At 46.8% G+C, this 13,639-nt stretch overlaps 1 protein-coding gene across 9 annotated transcripts in view; it reads right to left on the bottom strand.

The window, feature by feature from the left end:
* Positions 1 to 90: 90 nt before the first annotated feature.
* Positions 91 to 13,639, bottom strand: part of LOC126539349 (NADH-cytochrome b5 reductase-like) — a 40,182-nt gene continuing 26,633 nt past the window's right edge. For 5 of the 9 annotated variants that reach the window (XM_055075523.1, XM_072285270.1, XM_050186171.3 and 2 more), the window contains one exon: positions 6,777 to 7,042. In XM_055075523.1, coding sequence (XP_054931498.1) covers positions 6,848 to 7,042 — 195 coding nt within the window. In that variant the 3' untranslated portion in view covers positions 6,777 to 6,847. Of the gene's footprint in view, positions 717 to 6,776; positions 7,043 to 13,342; positions 13,507 to 13,639 lie in introns of those variants that run through there. The other 4 variants (XR_008614305.2, XM_055075524.2, XM_055075526.2 and 1 more) reach the window with 4 other exon arrangements.

Below are 13,639 nucleotides of genomic sequence, written 5' to 3'. Positions count from 1 at the left end.
AGAGATCTCTGAGCTATTGTCAGAGTACTTACGGCTGGGCTATGTGCTCTTAGATCTTGCCGTTGAGTGCGGGATTTTTCTGACGTTGAGGAGGGCTTTCAGAACTGAAGGTTTATTTAGATTATTTACAGTAATAACACAAAGTAATAAACAATCATAAAGTCATTGATGTCCGGCACCAAACCAGACGTAGCGGCCCACAGCAAGAAGAACGAAAAACTTTTCTTCCTGTCTCTCGCTTTTAACCCTTTCGGTCTCTCGAGGTCACGTCATTTTCAGCCAATCGTTGAGCCAGCTCAGGTGTCAGCATTTTTGTCCAATGGTAGGTGCCCATGCAAGTGCCGTCACATTCGGCCAATGGGGACGCTCCAAGGGCTCCATTGTCCGAGGGTTGACTTGCCTCCGGCGTCGCCTCCTCGCCTGGAAGCGTTCAGCTGGAAGAGACAGGTTGTTCTCGAACAACTTTCCCGAGCCGCAAAACAGCTTTGCTCGGGACCAAGATCAACTACCCGGGACTGTGCCAGCCTCCCGTTGCACTTTTGGGAAGAGTGAAGCAGGGGGGGAGACAGGGGGAGACGTACGGCGCATGAGGTCGGGGTCGCCAGCCTGTCTGACGGGTCCGGTAATGTGGTAGACGCGCCCCAGCAATTGGATGTGGTCGGGGAACTTCAGTGATGCCAGGAGAAGGGTCCGTATCCAACAGTGCATAGTATACCCTAAAAGACAGCACACATTTCTTCTGAGTTGCTTGATATACCAGAACAAACATGTTTCAGGTGTCGGACATTCTCAAATATGAATAAAAAGGAGATGCATACAGAAGCAAATATTTTCGAATATGAGCTATTTCTACCAACTGACGGCAAGCTCAGTGGTACGAGGCCTGAACTTTGGCACAATTGAGATTCTCTCTCAACAGCTCGTAAGTCAACCTCAACTGTGCTGACATACTCTTAGCCCGCGTACGATGCTTCAGTGTTGTGTTTCACTGCTTTAAAGAGTTTATTTTGGTTTGGAAGAGCCACACCTGCATCTCGGCATCAGCCAACACTGTTTTTTGAGCTCAAGCGCCTTCGAAACGGCGGCAGCACGCTTCCTTCCCCGTTCTTTCCTCAATGCGTAGGTCCTTTCTGTTGCCCTCCTCCCGCCACTCGTTCGCCCCACGGACCATTTTAAGCATCTTGGTCAGTTGCACAGTCCACGTCCGATTTTTCGAACACCCTAGGGGTCGCGAAAACGTCCGAAAAATCGGCCAATTGGAAAAAATAAACGCATGTCATTTTGTGCCCTTAAGGGCTCAAACTGCCACAGGCACATTCGAAAACGCTCTGAAGGCCTGTCGGTACACGTATCAGACATATCATTGCGCGTACTGCCACAAGAGATACCGGGTGCACACGTGTATAATTAAGGAATACATACTGTGTCCCGTGGCAATAGCCCCTTCCCACGCTTGTTATGCTTCACTGCAATACTTTTGCGTATGCTTCACCAAGTAACATTTATGTATAGAGGCGAAGCTGACTTTCGAGAACCGACATTAGGCAACGCATCGTGCTTTCTAAGCTTCTAAGCCAATCGCGAGGACCACAAAGGCGGAATCCGTGCCATTGCTGACAGCAGCGAATTCTTTCAATAAAAAACACGGCACCCAACGGCAAGAAGCTTCATAGCGAACGTCGAAGCAGCTAGGCCTAGCGTTGCCACAGTGCTGACTACGGCTGCCAGCGGATCTGCGTGCGGGAGCGCCGGTTCGAGGCGGCGAGGTAATCAAAATGGCAGCCATGGTGGCTTTGATTAATGTCGTTTCGGACCTGTGGTCACGGCAAAACGTCCGGAAAATCGGATGGAGAAGAGTTCTTGCGTCAGAAATTTCTGACGTTCTGATACATTGACTCTATGGGTTACGTGGTGATGCCGCGAAGCCGTCCAAATTATTGGGAATCCGGAAAGTCAGTTGTTGACTGTACACTGGCAACTCCTCCGGCTGACGACAGGACGTCAAAGACGATTAATTAAGATTCCTGTCTGTTACTCGAGCCAGCTTTACCGCGACTTTCAACCCTTTCAATAAAATTACAGCTAATTTTCTTTGATAGAGGCACAAATTCCCTGAGTTTTCCCAGACTACTGAAAATCCCTGAGAATTCTCGGTTTTCCCGGTTGGTAGACACCCTGTTTATGTTTTCGTTTGAGAAGCTCCGAGATTTGAAAGATTCATTTTATGTAAGCCTTCAGTTTTGCGAGGTGTTAATTGTAGATCGGCTTTTTTTTTTCTTGTGGGTAAACTGAAGCGTCAAGGTGGGTATTAGTTAACCTTCTTTATTTTTAGAAGTGTTTTTCGAAGTTTCTAACGCTAAACACACAGGTTTTCAGTAAGTGCGTAATTTACACTGAGAAGCGTTCTTAGTTCCATTGGCACGTATCCTGTGCGGATGAAAGGAAGCAGAATGTTTATGACTGGGTCGCTTGCATGCGTTGAGGGAGGCCACGTTCTGACTTCTCTAGTAAGCATGTGTGGAACTAGTTATTAGAAGACGCATTTTTTTAAGGGTTCTTTGGAGTGCGTAAGTTAAGCAAGCTTAGTTGTTCGTTTAAGGTACGTGTCCTGTATAGACTAGAGGAAGAAACGTAAGCGCGATAAAACGTTTGCATACGACGGAAGTATGCGTTCTGAATAGGGACCACAAAGCTAGCGTGATTGTGATTACGTACCTGTGGAGTTGACCAGACTGTTCAGTGGCACCAGTATGTGCGATAAGTACGCCACTGCGATAGGGTAAGAACAGGCTGTTCGTGAAGTTAGGCTGCTAAGTTATGTTCAGGTATTGGTGGTTGAGAGCCTTCGGTTTAGTTCTGCGTAAACCTTTGCTCTTGTGCAACATGACGGTCAGGTTTGGTTAAACTCGGGGGGAACGTGAACGCTCGCTTTGGCGGCACAAAATTTTGGCATTCCCAGTTGAGCGGCTTACATTGAAATTTTGATAGGAAGCCTGGTGGGTTAACAGCCGATTCCGGGCGTTTGCACGCTGAGTGGTATTGTGTTGCACGGATCGACTCTTCTGCGCTGGTTCTTGCGAGAGGGTTTAAGGCACTTCAAGTGCGCAGTGGTTGCGGAGAGCAAAGCCATATTCTTGTTTGCCAGCCATTCTCTTCCTGCTCAGCGTTTATCAGCACTGGCCAGTCGAGATTTTCTGGGCCATGAAGTAGCTGTTACGGTCGGCCTGCAGGGGTACTGACTTGCGAACCTTTCCCAGCCCGCTGCAGCTGTTTAGATCAACCTGTGCGGGGGTAGCGACCTTCGAACCCTTTCTGGCTCGCTGTGACGAGTCGCTTTGGAGAGCCAACAATGTGCCTCCTTCGGAAAACCGGCGACGCCAGCAAGGTTAACCGACCATGCCCCCCCTTCCGAGAACTGGCGGCGCCAGCAAGGTTAACTGACCGTGCACCTCCTTCCGACAACCGGCAGTGCCAGCAAGGTTAACCGACCATGCACCTCCTTCCGAGAACCAACGGCGCCAGCAAGGTTAGCCACGTTAGGTGGATTGAGTATTGTTAGTTGGTTCGCTGTCGCCTTCACGGTTTACTTGGAGCAAGAAAACTCCTGGAAATGGGTGTTTTGCGGTGCGTTTTCACGGGCCCCAGAATTCATTACAATCAACTGACAGACGCGGCAGCTACCTGAGGCTCTGGAATCAAGAGGCACCAGCTGGGGTCAAGCGTGACAACCCATGTTTACGAGGACCCTCTCCTCTCGGTGTGTTCTGTAAATCCAAAGTGCGGATGTGAGTGTGAACCCTCCCCCTCAAAGACGGGCCGACTACGCCTCCGACGACTGTGAATGCTCCGATTAGACGGCAGTTTTCCTTCACCTAGGTATCTAGGGAGGACAGAGGGTTTTTAAGCAGCCGTTTTCGGCTGTTCGGGGTGCGCGTGTGCTTTGACTTTCGTGCTCCATTTGGCAGTCATGCTAGACTGTTGAAATATATCTCCCGTCATAATGTAATGTTGCAAATAAATCCCATACTCCTAGTTCTCGATGAGAGCAAGTTCCTCCCTACAACCACGTCCCAAGCGTGGGTGAGTTGGACGATGGCATGGGCCAGCTACCACTTATTTCATGCCCGACCCCAACTCTTACAGGAGGGAACAGAAGCAAATGGGCTTGTCGTCCAAAGTTCTCCACTCGGTAGGGTTGCGGTATCTGGGAGGGGAATACAGATCACTGTGAGGCGGAGCTGTCGGCACCGGTCGGGCGTCAGGTCGGGAGACGGAGCAGGTAGCAGGAAAACCGAGGTTGGCAAATTCTTGCCGCACCACTGCCTGAATGAGAGAGATCGCTGGGGCCGGTTGGTCAAAGGTGGGGCCAAGTGGGCGTGGATGGAACGATGCAGGACTTGTAGCCTCAAGCTCGCAGTGAACAATACGTGTGACGTGCTCATTGAAGGGTGGTGAAGCGGTAAGGTCGACGCAAGACGACGTCGCGGACGTGTTAGGGAGCCGGGAGAACTGTGGAATGACGCGGCGGCTTTTGGCGAGCTCAAAGCGGCGGCATTCTTTGACAATGACGTCAATGGTGGACACATTGTTGAATACCAACAAGTGGAACGCATCGTCCGCGATCCCTTTGAGTACATGACCGACTTTGTCACCCTCGGGAATTTTGTCGTCGACTTTCCGGCAAAGGGCGAGCATGTCTTGTATGTAGGAGACATACGATTCGGAAGACTGAACTCGGGTAGCAAGCTCTTTTCTAGCAGCCAGCTGCCGACCGGTGGGATTGCCTAAGAGGTCGCTGAGCTTCTCCATGAAAGCATCCCAGCTAGAGATCTCGTCCTCGTGTGTCCGGAACCAGAGACGAGGAGTTCCGCCCAAGTAGAATAGGACATATTCGCTAGCATAATGGTGGGGTCCCAGCAGTTATTTTGGCTAACACGCTCATACAGGTTGAGCCAGTCCTCAACGTCGACATTATCTTGGCCGGAGAATATGCCAGGATCGCGGGGGTTGGTAACTGTAACATACATTGTTGGCGGGGTCGCAGGAGTAGAAGCAGACGAGGTGTCACCGGGAGCCATGGCGGAAAGCAGGAGGGTGCGGCCACTGCAGAGTTCCGTGGCGAGGACGGGGAACGGCACCCTCCACCAAAATGTTACGCGAACGAAGGATTAATTAACAACTGGAGACTATTTACAAAGTACATTTAGAAAGGATGATGCAGCGCTGGCCAGTTCAACAGACAGCTAGAGAGCCAGGGAGCGTTCGTCGTCTTCGTCGGGGCGCCCGCGTGCATCGTCCACAAGAAACACGCAATATGCATGTATCAATATTATGCTCTATAGAAAGTAAATGTACTGATCAAGAACATTTGCTTGTTTTAGAAATTAGTTTAAAGTAATTATGCTTTTATGAGGTTTGTTTTTCAAAATAAACAGCTAATAATCTCTTATTGAACCTCTTCCTTTGTTACCATACTCAAAAAGCGGTCATGTGCATTTCTGCCACTGCACTTCTCAAGACATTACCTCAGAAGATATTCCAGCTTTTAAGTCTAGCTTCCTTGCTGGTGGAAGCAAGAACCAACTCAGTTTCTGAAATGCACAAATTTTAGCCCATAACACTGCTTGATTAATTATATATGTTGCAAGATGCCTTGCTTATTAGATAATGTTGCTTTTTCAATTCCTTCCTGTTTGCCGTAAGTTGTTTCATTAGCCTCTTATTTATTATCAACATTCCTGTTGTTTTGAATAATGTAGTTATTTGCATTAGAATGAAAACTTTATGTGCAAGGTCAAGGCAAAGGCCATAAAGGGTAATGTAGGGTTTATTTAGATGCTGTGTAGGGTTCCTTTAATAAAGATGGTTGGCAACACAACCCTAAATGGTCAAAGTTATTCCAAAGCTTCCCTCTATGGAACATCTTGTAGCCCCTGGGTTGCTCTGGGATGCAGTCACTTTGTCTGAATACTGTTCTGTTTCAGCCTGTAAGGCACCATGTGAAGTCGGATGTGTTGCACTATATGTGCAATGTCGAGCTTTACATGCTTCAACCATTGTGGCTGTTTGGAAAACTTGCATATCATGTAGTACTCTTTGTTGTACAGTGCTTGTGAATGTATGGGGCAGCCATCTTACATGGAAAGCCACTACGATAGCCAAGGAGTATGCAGAGAGAAGCCATGGCTATGGAAGAGACTGGGTGGCCAGCAGAGAACCATCCCATAAGTAGTGGGGGAAATGGGCATATGTGCAGAAGTGATGAGCTGTTGTGGACAGTGATGCTCAAGTTCTGTGAAACGCAGATGCGGTGACTGAATTGCAAGGGCCTGCAGTGCCCAACAACAGCAGTCAGGAAACTGAACTTGGGGAACATTTGCAACATCTTCAATTGCACCTTTTCTCATGTCAAGGGGACACATGGCAGGCTGAATTACTCTAAGATGAAATGTCCTCTCTGGCCGCTGCTATTTAGCCACCCATAGGCATTTCATAAATGAATGCTATACATACATATTTTCAAAAAATCTGACCAAACCATGTTGCCTTTAGTACTTGCCTGAAAAAGTACAAACCAAAGCCCAAGTCTCGAACCTGGCTTGCAGGTCCTGAAGATTAAGCTGCATATTATCCAGCTGAAATTTGGGTATGTACAGGAAGTAAACTGTAGATCTGTTCAATGTGCAGTTCACATCAGCACATAGATTCTGCATTTTGGGGTCCCGATGTTCCCTAAAGCTTTGATAAGCATAAGCACATGTTATTAAGAACCATACTGATCTTTTAACAAGCTGTTTATTTCTTCTAGTCAAAATACAATATTATGGCACTGTAAGATCTAATGTCCTTAGAAAATGTGCCATGTCACTGAATCTGTCCTTGTCTTAAGGTAGTTGACAAACCTGCTGTTGAAAGTATTTGGTCCACACAAAAGGACATGAGGAGGTGTGCGGTATTTTGACAACTCCACTTCCAGAAGCTCTTCATCGATTTCTCTGCAGTAAACTTCATCTCCATACTTGAGATCCTCAACCTTTGTTTCCTGCATTGATATGGGACAGTGATATACAGTCCAACCTCATTATGACAGAGTTGCATCCAACATAAAGATATCTTAGTTAAATCCTACATTCGTACTATAATACATTAGTAACACACAGATCTTGGCAAGAAACGTTTTATATTTACTTCGTTATACTCGATAATTCATTTTATCCATGCATGCTATTTCGAGATTCGACTTTACTGTGTCAGAACATTTACACCTGCCTTGCGTTTTCAAAAATACTGCAAAAAATTGCATTTTTCCATCCCTTTTGCTGCATATGAGCACCAGTGACAGCTGTTGAACTATGGAAACATTTTTGTGAGGCAGTAGTATCGCTGATGGCATGGAGCAGAGGTAGAACACTGGGCCTCTAATCTGAAGGTCACAAGTTCGAATCCTCGTCCAGTCCAATACATCCTTCAGGCTTGGAGTACTGCCTGGCACCAACAACTACAAAAAAAAGGAAATGCCGAGAGCCACTGGGGCTATACAAGTCTCCAGGTGCAACCCGATTGGGAAGGGCCACTAAGCTTCAACAAAGACACTCCTTTACCGGAATAGGAATTAGCCTGCCTGGTGTGGCATTTGGCCACTACCTCCCTAATGACTCTTACAATTAACCCGTGGCCCTCAATCCCCAGCGTTTGTGGACCATCTGACTAAGGCAGCCGTCAGACCTGTGACACGGTAGAGGGTGCTAAAGATCTTTGGATCCGGACAGGCTGCCACTGGAAACTGGACATAGCAACATTTAACAAGCGAGCCCTTTCGAGTGAGGCTAGCTTAGCATGGCTCTTTGAAGAATTATCATGCATTGCCTGAGATATTGACTTTAGAGAGGTTAGAACTAGTGAGGCTTGTAAAGTGTTAGCTAATGGCCACGTCCTCTGCTACAGACGTCTTCCAGATAGGATAGAATACGGGGTAGGATCTCTAATTCATAAAGACATCGTGGGCAACATTGATAAACTCTATAGCATTAATGAAAGGGTAGCAGTTGTAATAAAGATAAATAGGAAACATAAAGGTAGTACAAGCCTACTATGCTCGAACCTTCAGTCATAATGATGAAGAAATAGAACAGCTTTATGAAGATGTTGAATTAGCTATGAGAAATGTGCAAGCTGAGTATACTGTAGTCATGGGCGACTTCAGAAAAAATAGGGAAAAGCAGGCTAGGGAACAAGCAGTTGGCAACTATGGCATCAGTTCTAGGACTAGTAGAGGAGAGATGTTGGTAGAATTCGCAAAAAGAAATAGACTCTGAATAATGAATACCTTCTTCATGAAGCACATTAACAAGAAGTGGACCTGGAAAAACCCTAATGGAGAAACAAGAAATTAAATCGATCTCATACTCTCTACAAATCCCAGCATAGTGCAGGATGTAGAAGTGTTAGGCAGGGCAGAGGGCAGTTACCATATGTTAGCGAGATCTAGGATTGCTGTTAACTTGAAGACAGAAATAGCAAAATTAGTTGAGAAGAAACAGGCCAACCTAGATGTGGTAAGGGTAAACATAGACAAGTTCAGGATGGTGCTCAGAAGCAAATATGCAACCTTAGAACAGGAAGATGAAGATAACATAGAGGTAATGAATGAAACCACAAGGTCGATTTCAGAAGCAGCAATTGAAGTGGGAGGTAAGGCACCAGTTGGTAAGCTCTCAACAAAGGACCTAATAATGAAGCGCCAAAGCACGAAAGTGTCTAACTTAAGATATTAGATAGAATTTTCTGAACTGTCAAAGATGATAAACAAGAATAAAGTTGGTGATATACGAAATTACGATGTCGGAAAAATTGAGGAAACTAAAAAAAATCACAGCCGAGCTCACTTCAGATGACTGTCAATGGCAATGCGAATAGCAATCGAGCAATGTAGCAACAGACCATGTTCCTTTTTTTTTTTAATATGTCAAAACCACGATCCGATTATGAGACATGCCGTAGTAGGGGACTCCGGATTAATTTTGACCACCTAGGGTTCTTTAACATGCACTTAAATATAAGTACACTATATTTTTTTGCATTTCGCCACCATTAAAAGGTGGCTGCGGTGGCCAGGATTTGATCCCGCGACCTCGTGCTTAGCAGCGCAAGACCAAAGTGACTAAACAACCATGGTGGATGACCATATTGCTGATGTCGCACTTATTTAACATAGGTAGTGGTAATTCTAAAACTTTAGTTGATTTAGCTATATGCCAAATACTCCGATATTGTCCCATGTTGCTATGGAATTCAAGTTGCCCATGAGCATGGAGGCATGACAATGACTATGATGCTGATGCAGTGAAGACGGAATGAGGAAGGAATGACAATGGCATGACAACAATTATATCTTCATTCCTATGTTATGAGGATGGTGTTATGATGATAACGTGACAACATGAGGACAATGAGATAACAATGACGGTATGATGACAACCGGTTGAAGAAGCAGGAATGACGATGATTGCACTACCAAGGCGCCATGGCGATGACGGTATGACAACAGATACATGCTAGCGTCTGTGAGACGACAACGGCATGACAACGGCATAATCACGATTGAATGATGACAGCATGACTACGATGGAATGAAGAACGAGGAATGACATCGGCGGATCGATAAAGGTGGTGTGACGACGACAGTACGAGGGCAATGGGATTATGACTGTACGATGACAATGGCGTGACAAAGACTGTATCACAAAACCTGTATGACGGCTGTGGCTTGACGATGACGACATGATGAGAATCGGGAGATGTAGCTGGAGTGCCAATGATGGCATGACCACGACACCATCACAACGATGGTCTGACAATGAAGGCATGATAGCGACAGACATGACAGACGGACTTGACGGCATGACAAGGGCACCATAATCACAAATGAATGTTGACAGTATGATTACAAGACAATGACAAAGATTGATCTTGATGGAACAATGAAGGCTGTATAACGACGATGGCTGACGCTACTGGTAAAAATTCACTGATGATTACGATACTCTCTAATGCGAAATTGAGTGCAGCTCTATACATGTTTTCATTTCGCGATATGTTGGCTGGCGCGAACAATCTGTCTCTTGGCACGTTGCAAACGGAACGAAGTGTGGCGCGACTGCCTCGCTAATCTGGAAATCGTGAGAGGCAGCGCATGAGCGACACATGAGCACGATTCACAGCAGCAGCCGCCACAGACAGACGCTCCGCTCATGCTGCGGTTTGCTTCCACACAGACGATGCACACTACTCTGATGCCATCTCGTAGTCATCGTTGCCGCAGAGCCCGTCTTGCACTGCACTACACTTTTCTTCTCGCGCTTTTGCCATACTCTCTTCTTCAGCTTTCCTCCTTGCGCCCTCTTCACTATCGCCACCTTTGCTCTTTCATCCTTCACTGTGCTCGTTCGCTTGGTTACAAGAGATGCCGGCGCTCGCTTCAGGAACGGGCACTTAAGAGCTGCGCTCTAAAACGACAGTGTGGTGACGATATGACAACGATGGCATGATGACGATGGTCTGATGAGAGTCGGATGAAAAAGCTGGAGTGATGATGCAATGACCATGATGACATGACGACCCTGAACACATATCTGTTGACCCAGGCTATTTGGACCACTGGTTCAGAGTAGAAGGTGCAACCACGACTGCAAGACGGGAGTCGGATCACGAATCTGGGATTATGATGACTGAACGACCACGATGGCAACACTATGGCAATGTGATAACAAATGCATGACAATTATATGATGACGGCAGCATGACAAGTGTCATATGACATAGCTGGAATGACGGCGATGCAATGACCACGAGCCCATACTTACTGGCCTAAGCTATTAGACAACTCGGGCGACTCGGTCGGGGTAGATGGCGGGATGATGACGGTACAACGAGAGTAAGATCACAAGGCTGGAATGACGACAGTGGAACAACTATGACGGCATCTCAACCAGGAGGCATATACCCAGCAGCCCCAGCAGGTAGACAACTTGGGTCACTGGGTTGGCGAAAGAGGTTATATAGATAGGTTGATAGACTCAATATGGCTGAAGTAGGCAAGGAATGCTATTCACATTAAAATGGCCACAGCATGAAATCAGTGAGATAAAGCTCTGCAGAGGACAGGACAAGATGTATGCAGTGAAGGATAAGCAGGGTAATGTCATCAGCAATTTCGATGATTTAGTAAAGGCCACAGAAGAATTCTATACTGACTTGTACCCAGAGCAGTTATGCAACCTTCATTGGAAGTAGTGATGAACAGGGTACAGAAGCTCCTCTTTAACTAATGATTAAGTCAGAAGGGCCTTGCAAGACGTACCGGGGAAAAGCGGCAGGAGAAGATGGAATAACAGTCGATTTAATCAAAGATGGTAGAGAGAGTATGCTTGAAATGCTTGCAGCCCTTTATATGCAATGCCTCACAAATTCAAGTGTACCAGAGAGCTGGAAGGATGCCAACATCATACTAATCCATAAGAAGGGAAACATTAAAGAATAAATTAATTATAGGCCTATTAAGGTGCTTTCAATATTGTATAAAATATTCACCAATATAATTTCCAGTAGAATTAGGGCAACACTTGATTTCAGTCAACCAAGAGAACAGGCTGGCTTCAGGAAGGGATATGCTACAATGGATCACATACATGTAATCAATCAGGTAACTGATAAATCTGCAGAGTAAAATCAACCTCTCTATATGGCTTTCATAGATTATGAAAAGGAATTTGATTAAGTAGAGAAAACAGCAGTCATGGCGGCATTTATAATTAAGGAGTACAGGAGGCATATCTGACTATCTTTGGAAATATCTCCGAAGATTGCACAGCTACCTTGATTCTCCATAAGTAGATTAGTTATCAAGAAAGGCAACAGGCAATGGGACACAATCTCTCCGATGTTATTCACTGCATGCTTAGAAGAAGCATTCATGCTGTTAGACTGGGAAGGCTTAGGAATAAGGATCAATGGCGAATATCTCAACAACCTTTGGTTTGCTGGTGACATTGTCCTGTTCAGCAACACTGGGGATGAATTGCAACAAATGGTTGAGTGCCTTAACCGAGAAAGTTTAAAAGTAGGATTGAAAATTAATATGCAAAAGACAAATATAATATTCAACAGCCTAGCAAGAGAACAAGCATGATCGCCAGTCAGCCTCTAAAGTATGTACAGAAGAATGTTTATCTAGGTCAATTACTCACAGGGGACCCTGATAATGAGAAGAAAACTTGCAGGAGCATAAAAATGGGTTGGAGTGCATACAGCAGGCATTACCAAATTATGGCTGCAAGCTTACCTCTGTCATTGAAGACAAGTGTAAAATCACTGCATTCTACCAGTGCTAACATATGGGGCAGAAACTTCAAGGTTAACAAAGAAGCTAGAAATCCGCTAAGGACTGCACAAAGAGCGATGGAATGAAAAAAATGTTAGGCAGGTAAACACATCCTCGAAGAGCTGGGTTACCAACCTGCGGGATTCCCGATGGTCAGTACCCCAATCCCTAGGTGCATTTGAGACAAGTTCAAAGTGGCCCCTGTGCCCCAAAATGTCCATCCCGTCCATAACGAGGGCAGACGCAAGGCCAGAGCAGCAGCCATCCTCAAACAGATCAAGCAACGAGACATTAGAGCAAGCTTCGTCAACGCCGCGGAGTACAGCGATGGGAAGACCTTTGCCATCGTTGTGGTCTACTCCAGCGGCAAGATTTCCAATAGCGCCTCCATTTGCACTTCAGACCCCGGAGTCGCCGAGCAAGCTGCCATCGCCCTCGCCCTGCTAGACGGTCGTGGGTCCGAGATATATAGCGATTCCAAAACGGCAGTTAGGGCTTTTCAGAAGGGTTGCATCGCCAAGCAAGCTGCTCGTCTTCTTAGCAGCTCGAGTCGATATGCTCTCACGCATCATTCAATCCACCGGTTTCCCACTCACGTAGGGTCGGTCGTGGGTGCTCCCCCAACATCAATGAGTCTGCTCACGAGGCTGCGTGTGACCTCACCGACTGCGCTTCCTCTGCAAGAAGCACCGACTCCCCTCCTCCCTACGGCCACAGGGACGCTCCCGCTACTCACAACGAGATTATTAAATTCTTCTACATGTCTAGAAGGGTCTTTCCACCCCCTCACCCCAAGTTGAATAGGGCGCAAGCCGTTTCGCTTAGGCTTCTGCAGACCAGCACGTATCCGTGTCTGTCCGTTCTTCACGAGGCTTACTCGGACGTGTATCGCGACGACGCCTGCCCCTCCTGCGGGCAGACCTCCACTCTAGCGCACATGCTCTGAGAGTGGGGGTCAACATACCCCAAGTTCATCAAGGAGGAGTGGGACTCGCTTCTGCGTAGCCCCGCTCTAGAAAAGTAAATCCTGGCTGTCCGGCGTGCCCACGACCGGGCCGGTGGGCTAGACCTGCCGGTCCCGACGTGGGACTAGCCGGGTGCGCGACGAGTTCGCGTCCTCGCCGGACCTGCAATAAAGTTTCTTCACTCACTCACTCACTCACTCACTCACTCACTCACTCACTCACTCACTCACTCACTCACTCACTCAGGTGCAACATTAAGAGACAGGAAGAGAGCAGTGTGGATCAGAGAGCAAAC

Source organism: Dermacentor andersoni, chromosome 11 (genome assembly GCF_023375885.2).
Source record: "Dermacentor andersoni chromosome 11, qqDerAnde1_hic_scaffold, whole genome shotgun sequence".
NCBI lineage: Eukaryota > Metazoa > Arthropoda > Arachnida > Ixodida > Ixodidae > Dermacentor > Dermacentor andersoni.
The sequence above is the reverse complement of the archived record's forward strand: the minus strand, read 5'-3'. Positions and strand labels throughout refer to the sequence as shown.